This window comes from Camelus bactrianus, chromosome 19, assembly GCF_048773025.1.
Source record: "Camelus bactrianus isolate YW-2024 breed Bactrian camel chromosome 19, ASM4877302v1, whole genome shotgun sequence".
Taxonomy (NCBI): Eukaryota; Metazoa; Chordata; class Mammalia; order Artiodactyla; family Camelidae; genus Camelus; species Camelus bactrianus.
This window is the reverse complement of record NC_133557.1, coordinates 6,321,570-6,334,057: the sequence shown is the minus strand read 5'-3', so window position 1 is coordinate 6,334,057 and position 12,488 is coordinate 6,321,570. Positions and strand designations below refer to the sequence as shown.

The window sequence follows — 12,488 nt, the reverse complement described above, 5'->3', positions numbered from 1 at the left end:
TGCTATGGTGGTAATAATCCTGCAATACATAAGTATGTCAAATTACACATTGTACACCTTAAACTTATACAATGTTATGTGAACTTTAATTCAATAAAGCTAAAAAACAAAGATTTGCTTCATACAATTTTAGTGTACCTCTAAGCTAAAACATTTTCTAACTGGCACCACTGTATATTTCTAAGTACCCTAATCTAACGGAGAAGCAAGGCGGCCATTACAAAATGTTGTCTTTACTTTTTGATTGCCACTCATTGAAGTGCTGTTTCACACAACTCTCCTGGTGACTGGATGTCCAGTAGTCATAGAATTACCCACTCATCTGCTCCAAAGGTGGATGTCCACTTTACAAACAAGATAAAAACACTGTGTACTTAGCTACACTAGTGACGTGGGTGCACACAGAAGTGGTTCCTGGCCCAGCAGCACTAGTATCTGTCACCTGGAAACTTAGAAATGGAAATTCTCTGCCCTATCCCAGACATACTTAGAAACTTGGTGGAGATCAGTAATCTGTGTTTTAATAACCCCTCCAGGGCACTCTGGTGCACACTAAGTTTTCAAACCACTGAACTAAATCATCAGTACTCAAAGATGAAGCAGATTACATGAATGAGAAAAAAAGTAGCAGATGAAGGTTAACTTTGAGTTCATCTGGTGCCTAAGTCCACAAGTCAACTCCAGGGGCAGTTATGTGGGCACACAGGGCCGTGGCAGTGCAGACCCCCAGACTGAATGAAATGGGGTGGGACCTGCACACCGGCTGAGTTTCAAGCAGGAGACAGTCCTAACAACAGTGACCAGCAGAGACCAGCTGCTGCTGATCTGTGCACATAATGTGTTCTCTTTGAGCAAACTTGACTGGTTGGGTGCGGAGGACAACTGCTTGCAGGGACATGTTCACTGAGATGCTGATCCAGGCATATTTTCTCACACAGACCACGTGTCACAATCTGCTGAAAGCCAGTGAATGCGGTGGCACTGACAGCATCGACAATGTGAGTCAGACGCATCACAGTAGGAAATGCTTTTATTCTTTAAAAGCAATTGTTTTAAGAAAAAGGAATCAAAACTGTACTTGTTGGTAATCACACTGGCCATTTTTAGAACAGCACATGCTACTAGGAAGAAGCTATTTCTTTTTTCTTTTTTGAGATGCTTCTCGCTGGATGATCCGCGTCTATTCTATGACGACGTGAACAAGACACATGATGAGCGTGTTTAGTGAGCGAGACTCACACTCTCAAATGGACACTAAACACTTCTCTCGGCGGCAGTGGATGACCAAATAATTTCATTTTATTTTTTCAGAGCTTAGAAAGACTAACCACCTAGTCACGCCAGAGCTCAATAAACCAGCATTAATAATCACCAAAAAAGGCACTTAAAAATACATTTGACAAGGAGTGACACTAATGCAATGAGGACTGGTCTAAGCCCTGCACTAACCTTTGTTAACAGTTCACACAGGAAGTGCATTCTCTGTCTCCATGTGTATGCGTGTGTATATATAAACATACGTATGTATATGCATACACCAACATCCATATACACGTACCTAGCTATCTCCGTAAGTCTCTGGGGAGGGGAAAAACCACTTGTTTTCTTTAACTGAATAGTACACAAAAGTTCTAGTCACTTTTCTTGGAACAAAGAATGAGGGCATTGGCAAATTAATGGGAAAAAAGTACCCTACCACACCTTTCTATTGACAAAAACAGCAGTAAAATAAATACTGAGAGCTTTCCTAGGTCATCAACTATTAAAATAACAAAATATAACATTTCTTAAAAGTATATTCCATTGGAGGGAAAATGGTGGACATTTTTGGTACTGTAAATCACACACATTCATATTGCTCAGGTTGAAGAGAACGTAATGAACGGAGGAAATTGCCACGAATTCCTTCCTTTCAGTACCCAAGTTTCAGTGATAGTGTGTTACTCCACTTAGCTTAACATATATACAAAGTCTTGTATAAATATATTTTTGGGATGTCTAAATTCTCAAGATATTTGCGCAGAGTGCTAAAAGTTCTTAAGAGGATTTTTGTGAAATAAACACAGTTGGCCATATACCAGTCCACTGCTTACCCCAGGCTTGGGTATTCTGGCTCGAGGTTTTGATAGACCAAACCCACCTGTGCCAGAGGTGGACAAGAGGCTTATTTGTCCTTCCCTGGAACAGGTGTACAGACACGTTCTTATTCTTAGGATATGAAAAAACAATTAGTAATGGTATTTAAAGTTTACTTACTAACTGTATAATGCCTGAGAACAAAGATCAAAGCAGTTTTTGAAAAGTTAAGAGTCGGACTCTGGACATTTCCGTTTTTTAGCTGCTGGCTCTTCAGTCGTGTGTGATTCTGCGGTGCCTGTGTTGGGTTTGAGACTGGGCTCTGCTTTAAGGCTGTCCATGGCAACAGTGAAGCCTGAGAGAAGGTAACCCCCACCTCCGCTCATCAGTAGTTTCGGATGACTTCGATCTGGCAAAACCTAATCAAGACAGAAAAACAGACATTCGTGTTTTCCTAAGCAGATAAGGCCCATGCTAACAACACATGTGCCACAAATGAGAATTTAAACGACATAGATCCTCATGAAGATTTAATCAGACCAACTCCTAAGGAGTCCCTTCCTTCATGTGATAGTGCAGATAAAAGTGAAAAAAAGGGTTTAGGTAATTTTCTTTTGAAAAATAAAACTGAAGCCGTTTTGCTTAAATCAGAAGCAAGTTTCTGGTGGGGGACTGGTTTGTGTTCCTCCCTCTGGGCTCTTCATGATCAGCAGTGGAGCTGGGTCCATGGAGAACTAGCTACCTTATACACACCCAGCCAGAGACTTCCTTCTCCAACAGCCAGTTCCCTGTCAAAAATTCACATACCTGGTAATTTCTGAGCCAGGTTTCAGACAGCCTGAGGTTGATAACCCCTCCTCTTTCCCGCAGTTTTGTGTAGCATTCCAACAGAGGCTAAAGGCATAAACAGAGCTCTGTTAAGAATTATTTTGAGGGCTGCTTTGTGAGAATCAACAATCAGATGCAAGAACTCCTGCCCACTCTGTTTCAGTATTACCTCTTTATACTGGCAGTAGACCACGAACGGCCTTGAAGGAGCCACAAAGTCCAGCAAAGACAGGAGCAGTGGAGTGGGATGGAAACGACTAGCTACAATTAAACTGCAAGGAAAATGTCAGACAAATTATTTCTCTATGCTCCCAAAGCAGAGCACAGGTTTTAAAATGCATTTAAAATGTCTGCGTATTTATTTGCATGACTCACACAAGGAAGAGCTTTAAATACATTCTAGAGATTCCAGTCACTAAAATCATGAGCTATCACTTTCTAAGAAACACAAACTGGATTATAAGCTCTCATGGTGCTTGGCATCGCCAAGTGGCATTTAATGACATTCTTGATTTAAAAAAAAAATCACCTGTAAACAAATCCAATGTTGTAACACTGGTTTTGCAGCTACCCAAATCTACCTCTCCTGTCAGGTTTTCCTTGGCCAGTAGCACATCAATTTGAATGCTTCACAACCTGCACCCAGTGGGATTACACAGTCCCATATGATGTGCCATCACTGGAGAAATTCCTTCTCAAACTCCAAAACCAGCATAATTGATTTCCCACCTCTGCCAGATGCAGCCTCTTATCTTAAAAAACCCAGGACAGAACCATCACCTCTGCTCCCACTATAATCAAAGCAGGCAAATAGATAGAGAACTCTAATCTGCTTGAAGCAGAGCCCATGAGCACCAAGACGTCGCCTGCGTCCTCCCATCAACGCACCCATCTGCGTTTCTTTCACTCAGCAGAGCGGCAGCTTCTAAATGTCTTTTCCTCTGCTCTTCTTGTCTCCTCTGCTTTTCCTGAATCTTCAAGAAGAAAAATAAGAAACCAACATACTGAGGTCATTCAATCAGGTTTATGGGAACTCTGGTCTGTCAAAACACCTAATACTTATTAACTTGGACTAAAGCAACAGAAGGAGGTCATTTACAAGGAAGTTGAAAACACACAAGAGCCTGTGTTACAAAACCATCACTGAACCACCTGCACAGTGCTTCTGCATCCTCCAGCTCCATCCCACAGATGAAATCATACATGTGTGTACTCACACACGCTCTTTCTCTGTTTTGATACCTTGGGAGCTGATACTCCAAAGCCAAACTGAACCTCAGTGCTTATGTGAAGTTCACTGAAGCCCTGAAGAAGACACTACAAGAGTAGGGGAAACGCTTAACATTCTTACATAATCCTTTTTGTTTCCTGTCTCTTTAGGCTCTTTATATTCTGGAACTTGTGAGACAATTTCCATTGTTTCTTGTTCTTCTGAGTGACTGCTCTCTGGGGCCTCTGCCATGCTGTCTTCGTTCTCTTGCTCTGAAGGCTGTTTGTCCTCCAGTGTGCCATTACTTTCTTCAACGGAAGCACTGTCTTTTGGCTCTGAAGATAACATCTCGGCAGAAAATGTCCCATTTAAGAGACTGTCCACTTTGTTGAGGGGGAATTCATAAAGACCACTGAGGAAAGACTTTGGAAATCCAAAACATGCTGTTGCTGCCCGAACAGGTCCACCTCCAGGGTACAGCTGAATAATGGTGCCGAAACCTAAACAGACAAAAGAGACAAACACCTGCTCAATGGAGCAACTCTAGGCTACACAACCCTCGGGGTGGGCCACAATAAGAAGACTGAAGGTCTCTCCACTTTGCACTGTTTAGAGGCTGAAGACTGTGCAGCTCTTCTGTTTGGAGTCTATGAATACTCCCACTGGAGGTAATATAATTCCAAACAGGTATATGGGAAGTCTTAAAGAAGCATACGGTAAATCGCTGTGATCATACAACTTTGTATGTCACATCATTGGTGAGCGGTTCTCAGTTTCCCCTCAGTCCAAGCTTCAAACAAGGCAGTTACCAGTTCTTATCTTCTATGGGTCAGGGAAAGGCAGGCAAATTAGGCTGTCATGTACTCTTCTGGGGCAGAATACACTCCTAGTGTTCTTCCCACCCAATCCCCTCAATTCAGGCCAATAAAATGAGCACCAATAATCCAAGAGTTTACTAAAATGACTGTCCTGGAGGTCCTAGCCAGCTTCAGGCTTGAACTATCCCCACTGATACAGCAGCTGGAAAAGGCACTGCCATCGGGGGTGCCAACACCACTGAGGCTGGGAGATGTGAACTGTGCAGGAAGGTCCCCGAGACCGGAGCTGTGCGAGCACACCCTAGTCACTTCACTAACTTCACAGTAACTCAGCCTCTATTTCTTTGAGTTTGAATTTTTTAGACCCCTTTACTCAAATCACAGTGGGGTTTTAATGAACTTGAAAACGTTAACTCTTACCTCCCATTCGTTCCATCATTGCACCCAGCACCAAGCCAGCACACGTTTCCATCACAATCATTTTATTGCCAGCACGGATATTTCCCAACGTCAACATCTGGGCTAGTGTATCATATCTCATGTGGCTAAGGAAAAAAGATTCATTCATTTTTAGCTAAGCAAAGTCTGCTATTTAATCATCATTTTTCAAGTTTTGTTTGTTTGTTTCATAAAAATTATGTTGATAAGATTACTGATTGCTTTGGAGGCAACAGTAAAAAGGACTTACAATTTATGAAGTAGGAGGACACTTTATGCAGATGAGCAAGATTTTCATTTTACTTAAAATCATGACTTTCTTAAAGATATATTTTCCCCCAATTATACTTTTGAAAGGAAACAAAGCGTACTTAATTTTTCCAGGTTCTCTTGCATAATACATAACTGAAAGAATGCGGGTGGATGGCTTCACAACAGTAATGATGGCTTCATACCTGGCGAAAGGAACAACAGAACATCAGTTTTAAAAAACTGGTTTGAAAACATTTTATTTTTAATAATATGTTCTATAAATCTATAAAAAGGTTTTATATTTTTGTCTTTTTCAAACAAAACTACTTACTTCTTTTTCTTCTTTTTTATATATTTATCTTGAGCAAATTCTGTCTTGTCTCGGAATGTAGTACTATTTTCAATTAACTGCTGAACTATTTCCTATAAGAAAAGGAGCAAGCAGATTTCCTGAAACTTTATTTTCACAGAATAGGTAACTTTAAAGGTTTCTTACCCCAGAATGTATCCAAAGGTCTGAATCTCCAGGCCCTTTTCCAAAGTAGTCCAAAAGGATGAACTGTATATTTTTATACTCTATGTAGAATTTGTATTAAAATATAAGTATTTTATAAATCCATTTAAATTGAAGTAAAAGAACAGAGATATACAAGAAAGGGAGAAAAGAGGTAAAAGAAACAGTCATTCCTGAAGACACTGGCTGAAAACATTACTGAGAATGAACAAAGTTAAGCTCTGATATGCACTAAGTTGTTATCAAATTCTCTTTTGCTAACAATATTAGTGATGTCATTCACTTACATTCCTGTCGATAAGAAACAAAATCTTTGAGATACTGAATTGCATAAGCACTTCAAGCTATTTTTAACAAAAGTGTACAGTATTTTTACATTTCACCTTAAGAAAAATCTGCTTTAAAAATCAAGCAATTTCCTAAGTACCAAATAAAAACAAAACAAACAAAAGAAATCCTTTGACTTTTACCTCTCCTTTAATGCCTTTGTCCTTCAGAGCTTTTATATCATCTTGAGTAAGTTTCTGGGATTTCCCATCATCAATTATATTTCGATTATCAGTGCCCGCTTCTTTGGTCTCTAAGGAAGAAAATTGCTCTTGTGACATGTGGGATCTAAAATTATTCAGAAATCTTTCTTCTTCTAAGCTCATATCCACAGCCAGCCCATCAGCCACTTAAATTTGGCCTTCCAGTTCCACTGTCCCTACCCTATCCACTATCCTTTCTTGTCATGACAATTCCAAGCCTCTAACTCATATTCTTGCTTCCACTCTTGCCCTCGTATGTCAGACTTCTCTGTTTAAAATGCACACTGGCTCATCTATTCCAATGCACAAAGCCACACAGTGGCTTCCTGTAGCAATTCTAATACATTCCAAAGATGACCTGCAAGGCTGTATATGATCTGGCCTCTGGTTACCTTTTCCGGTCTCATTTCTTAACCACATGGCCCTTCTTTCTGTCCCTTAGACACATCAGCATGGTGCCACCGTAGAGCTTTGCAGCGCTTGCTGCTCTCTCTGCCTGGAATGGGCTCTATGACATCTCCAAGTGGGTGGATCTTTTCCATCACTCAGGTCTGAGCTCATTATCTCAGCCAAGTCTTATCTCATTTAATCTGCCTTCACTACACCTCCCTGCTTATCATCTTCATAGCGCACACCACCATCTGAATTCATGCTGTTTGCTTGCCTACTTGATTATTTTTGGTGTTCCCCAAAGCTAAGTAAATTTTATGGGATGATCTGTCCCATGAACTGTTACAATTGCATGTCTAATCATGCCTAGAATTTTGGTGCTTAATAAAAATATGAATGCTAATTTAAAAGCATTTAATACACTGGCTTGAACCAGAACTTCAATAGTATTTTAATTATTTAAGTTTAATGAAGTATTTTAATTTTATTGATAAAATATTTTAAGTACATTTATTTTAATGATTATTTAAGTATTTAATCTTAATTAATGATGACAGTTAAAATTATGGGGCCATTTGTTTTTGAACAGATAAGGCACTGTTAAGAATTTCCTATGTGTCATATGACTGAACAATCAATGCAGCTTAGATATTAAATATGTTTATGGCCCTATTTTACAGATGAGGATATAAAACAGAGAAACCAAATAACGAGCTCAAGGTTACAAAGCAAGTGATAAAGCCAGAACCTAAACTCAGCTAAATTCAAAGCCAGACCCTTTACCCTCTACCCTATAGGTTAACTACCTCGTGAGCTGGTTAGCGATGGGCTGGAGCCAGAACCCAGGTATGTAAAGCCAAAGGCAGACCCTAATTCATTCCACCAAGCTACAGTTTTTAGATTATGAGCTTAGATTTCTTTAGGGACAGCCTAGGCTAGCACTTTAGAATTAATTGGGGTTGATAGGTTCTAAATAGCCAGCTCAAGAGCATCTATTTCATATATCCTAAGTAGTACAGTGCACCTGAAGTAGGCTCTTCCTTCTTCTTCTTAGGCTGAAGACTTCCTCCATTGGTCACTTCAAATGTGGTTCCATAACTATGGCCAATGATGTTATCCAGGTAGAACCACTGCTTTTCAAAAGTTACTTTCCTGGGGAAGAAATGCAGTCAATTAGCTGAATCTCATTTGCATTCAGTATAGGAAAGATACAGTCAATCTAGTTTATCTCAAAATCAAACTCCACAAAGGACGATCAGCAGCATGATCTCTGACCATGAACTGACAAATGACTAGAGAGAATTGGGTTGGGGCAGACACACAAAATTAATAAAGAAGTCACAAAAACACTGAATTTCCACTGAGTGTCGGTCAGGGACTAGGCAGCATGTGTCAGGTGTTTCAAACTTTTTTTTAAATTGAAGTATACTCAGTTTACAGTTTACAATGTTGTGTCAATTTCTGGTGTACAGCATAATGTTGCAGTCATATATATACACACATATACTCATTTTCATATTCTTTTTCATAACAGGTTACTACGAGATATTGAATATAGTTCCTTGTGTTACACAGAAGAAACTTGTTGTTTATCTGTTTTATATATAGTAGTTAGTATGTGCAAATCGTGAACTCCCAATTTATCCCTTCCCACCCACTTTCCCCCTGGTAACCATAAGTTTGTTTTCTACATCTGTAAGTCTGTTTCTGTTTTGTAGGTAATTTCATTTGCGTCTTTTCTTTTTTTTTTTAAGATTCCATATATGAGTGATATCATATGGTATTTTTCTTTCTCTTTCTGGCTTACTTCACCTAGAATGATGATCTCCAAGTCCATCCATGTTGCTGCAAATGGCATTATTTTATTCTTTTTTATGGCTGAATAGCATTCCATTGTATAAATACACCACAACTTCTTTATCCAGTCATCTGTCAATGGACATTTAGGTGGTTTCCATGTCCTGTCCATTGTAAACAGTGCTGCTATGAACATTGTGGTAAGGTGTTTCACACTTTTTGATTTAATTTTCAATTCAGTAATCCTGGGACATGGCTCTTTCTAGATGAGCGATCTTCAAGCTCAGGGAAAGGTGTTTCGTCCAACATTCAGTTACACAGTGGGAGCTGGGATTCAAATCCAAGTCTGCCTGATCCCCAAGCCTAGTTCCTTCCACTAATCCACGCAGTTTACCCAGCAAAGAACAAATGGATCTCAGGAAGCCCTGCTTACCTTCAGAACATAGCCCACATCAACAGAACTCTGAATCTTAAAAGACGTGTACTGGTTAATTTTCTTCGTGCCCCATCCCACACCTTCTCTTCTTTCTCTGTCCCTCAGGAGGCTGATCATGACAGAATGCACAGATGCATCATGCAGCTTCCCTTGCTAAAGACTTTCCACCATTCTAGACCGCTGGGTGCATCACCAGCCTCAATTGTATCTCTAAACCTTGTCACACCTCTGTATGTGTATGTGTCACATCTTCATTAAGTCGATTCACTTGAATCATCTGAGTGAATTTCTCCAAGATCCTAAGTATTCAGATAGGGCCAATTCTTGTTCTTTGCCGGGTCTTCAGTGACTAACATAATAGACACAAAATATTTGCTGACATAAATCCTCTCAGAGAAGCTGAAACTCAGCTCAGCCCAGATGTACATTCTTCCCTGCCTCATCCTTTGAGTAGCCCAGTGCTAATGAAACACTGGGTCTGAGCTGGCTTGGGTTTACCCCTCTGGCAGCAGGTCTGATATGCAAAGAAGGGGGTGTCACTCAAACTGACTATCCTGACAGGAGGTCACTGCCCTAGTCAAGAACAGTGGGGCCCAGTCAGAAGGACCTAGACCCACATGTCTTTCTTCACTGGGAAAGAGTGGGATTTGCAGAGGTTGATTCTGCCCAACCAGATGAGTGCAGCCCCAAGGGAAGAGTAAAGGGGGAGTCTGGTCTGGGATGTAGTTGAGCCCAAAGGATCATTTTCTAAGTGAAATGGAAATTAATGCTATGGCTTCTGCCAAGGAAACTGATGAAAAGTGTTTCAAAATATATGTCTAAAAAGTACTTTCCAGAAATAAAGATGTTGCTATCTGTCTCTCTGGTAATGAAAAGCTCTTGCCTAAAAGAGCACATTGTTAACAAGCACACTCAAACAACCACATTTCACAATAAAGCACCTTAAAAGGACAATATGAGAAAGAAAAACTAAGCACCCCTATTAGTCTTTACCTGCACTTCCCCATATAGCTGTGAAACTTCAGGATCACAAATTTAACTTATAACCTAAGGACTCTGCTGCACAGCTACACATCAAATAAAAGGTCTGAATAATTACTAGCACTTTCCAAAAATTATGTACCTAGGAGCAAGCACACATTACTAATAGAAAAAAAAAAGTACTGGTTTCAAGAATAAAAAATACAGTAGTGATGAGGGGAGCTCTGGGAGGCAAGGATGAGATCAGAGGGTGAAGGCTGTGAGAAGACAGGAGGGAAGATCTCAAAAACCTAGAGAAAGAACCCCAGGACATGGTCGGGGGTTAGTGGAGAAAGGGGCGGGGCAACCGAGGGCCAAGAATGGGAAAGGGGCTCTGTGGAAAGACTAAGAAGGATGCTTAAAACATAGGACCAGGTATGAGACCACGAAGGGGGGCCTCTGTAGGAAGACAGGATGGGTGACGGAGATCCCGAGGGCCAAGGATGGGATCCTGGGGGCAAAGACCTCTTTGGGAAGACCCGAGAGGAGATAAAGAGGGAGACACTTGGGGATCCAGAGAGTCAAGAATGGGACCCTGGAGGGAGAGGAGTTTAGAAGGTGAGGGTGGGGAACACCAAAGGCCCGCAGCCTTACTCACTTTCTCCGCTGGACTTGTACTGCTTTGAACACATCTTCCCGTTTCAGAACCACGAAGTCGCCGTCGCGGATGCGGTGGTCCCCGGAATGCGGTGGCTGTGAGCCTGGTTGCTCCTCAGAGCCCTCCATGACACTCGGCGGGTCTCCAAGCTCCGCAGGATCTCCCCGGGCCCCCGCGCTCCGCAACCCGGCCCTGGCCTGTCGCCGCTAGCGGTCTCACCTCCCACAAACCCAGGGGACGCAAAGCCCTCAGACCGGCACCGCCCACACGTGCTGCGCGCTGCTTCCGCTTTCCGGTCAGAACCTTGAGACAGCTTCCGGTAGCTTCGCGGCTTCCGTCTGGCCGATCTCCTTGACTGGCTGCCTTCCGTCCCGCCCCTCGGTCTCGCCGCAGCATCGGGCGGAAGTTGCGTCACAGACGCGCCAAAAAAGAACTTGGAAGAAGGGACTTGGGTTTGCTGCTGTGTTGTGGCGTTCTGCACCAGACGTCTTCCGGCGCCCCTTCGCAGCCTCGGTGGTGAAGCTGAGGTCCTGGAGCCCCTCCGACAGACGCCCCGCGCGGGGTCGTCGGCAGAGTTGCGGGTGGTGAGACAGCGGGACTAGGACAGGGTAACTTGAGGAGCTCGGACCTCCGAGTCTCCTCTCCTCCCCGCCCTTCTTTTATCTCCTGGGAGGAAGGGAGAGCCGGCTCAGCTGTGAATTAAGAGAGCTTTGGGACCTCTGTCTTTTGCAAGTAAGGACTTAGTCTGAGGAGATGTAAATTTTTTATTTAAAAAAAATTTTTTTTGGTTTGTTTTATTCTGAGGAGATGTAAATTAAGTGGGGTTTTTAACCAAGCATAGCAGCCCGATGGGTGGCTCCTTTATTCATTCTACAGTCCTACCTCTTGCATTTGTGTTGGAATATATACTAGTTATTCTCACTGTATTACCTCGTTAGAGAAAGATACAGCACGTAGCGTCGTCGAAGGAGCGCTTTAGTTTGGAATGTGGAAACAAAGTTTGAGCTCAGTACTTTCACGAAACAATGTTGTTCTTGATGAGTTCGCTTAATTTCTCTGGGCTTCAGTTTCTTAACGTATGATGTGGGTTAGATGATTATCAGAGTCCTGTTAGTGCCCTAACATGATCTTGTTTAGTTATTAACTTATCAGTTAAATCATTTAAAGATGCAAATACACTCTCGTAATGAATGGCAGTGCACTCTATGGATATATTCCTATTTATTTTTATCCGTATGATATGAGCTATTTTCATTTTTTAATTGAAGTATAATTGATTTACAATGTTATATTAGTTTCAGGTGTACAACAAAGTGATTCAGTATTTTTATAGCTTGTACTCCATTTAAAGTTATTATAAAATGCTGGCTGTATTCCGTGTGATATACATTGCATCCTTTTAGCTTATTTATTTTATATCTAGTAGTATTTTATACCTATACCTCTTAATCCCTTTCATCTATTTTGCCCCTCCCTCCTTCCCTCTCCCCAGTGGAAACCACTAATTTGTTCTGTGTATCTACGAGTCTATTTCTATTTTGTTATATTCATTCCTTTTATTTTTTAGATTGCACATGTAAG

General features: G+C 41.4%; 2 protein-coding genes across 4 annotated transcripts in view; one reads left to right on the top strand and one right to left on the bottom strand.

Annotated features, from left to right (window-relative positions):
- Positions 1 to 1,012: 1,012 nt before the first annotated feature.
- Positions 1,013 to 11,191, bottom strand: TRMT6 (tRNA methyltransferase 6 non-catalytic subunit). Its single transcript, XM_010972720.3, has 11 exons — positions 10,908 to 11,191; positions 8,081 to 8,208; positions 6,607 to 6,716; positions 5,954 to 6,045; positions 5,742 to 5,825; positions 5,353 to 5,477; positions 4,256 to 4,614; positions 3,793 to 3,878; positions 3,074 to 3,176; positions 2,884 to 2,970; positions 1,013 to 2,495 (listed from the first exon to the last, which is right to left on the bottom strand). The coding sequence occupies exons 1-11, from the start codon at positions 11,033 to 11,035 to the stop codon at positions 2,304 to 2,306; spliced, it is 1,494 nt and encodes a 497-aa protein (XP_010971022.1). The 5' UTR covers positions 11,036 to 11,191; the 3' UTR covers positions 1,013 to 2,303.
- Positions 11,192 to 11,324: 133 nt separating this feature from the next.
- MCM8 (minichromosome maintenance 8 homologous recombination repair factor) overlaps positions 11,325 to 12,488 on the top strand; it is a 34,315-nt gene continuing 33,151 nt past the window's right edge. The window contains exon 1 of one of the 3 annotated variants that reach the window (XM_045508525.2): positions 11,325 to 11,491. The gene's annotated coding sequence lies outside the window, so the exon portion shown is untranslated. Of the gene's footprint in view, positions 11,640 to 12,488 lie in introns of all 3 variants that reach the window. The other 2 variants (XM_010972719.3, XM_074346944.1) reach the window with 2 other exon arrangements.

Excerpts from the sequence above, each read along its gene's own strand:
- TRMT6 (XM_010972720.3), bottom strand. The coding sequence starts at position 11,035 with ATGGAGGGCTCTGAGGAGCAACCAGGCTCACAGCCACCGCATTCCGGG. Across the intron at positions 2,971-3,073 it reads TCTACTGCCAGTATAAAGAG|CCTCTGTTGGAATGCTACAC; the intron begins GTAATACTGAAA and ends TTATGCCTTTAG. Across the intron at positions 2,496-2,883 it reads CCTGGCTCAGAAATTACCAG|GTTTTGCCAGATCGAAGTCA; the intron begins GTATGTGAATTT and ends TGTCTTGATTAG.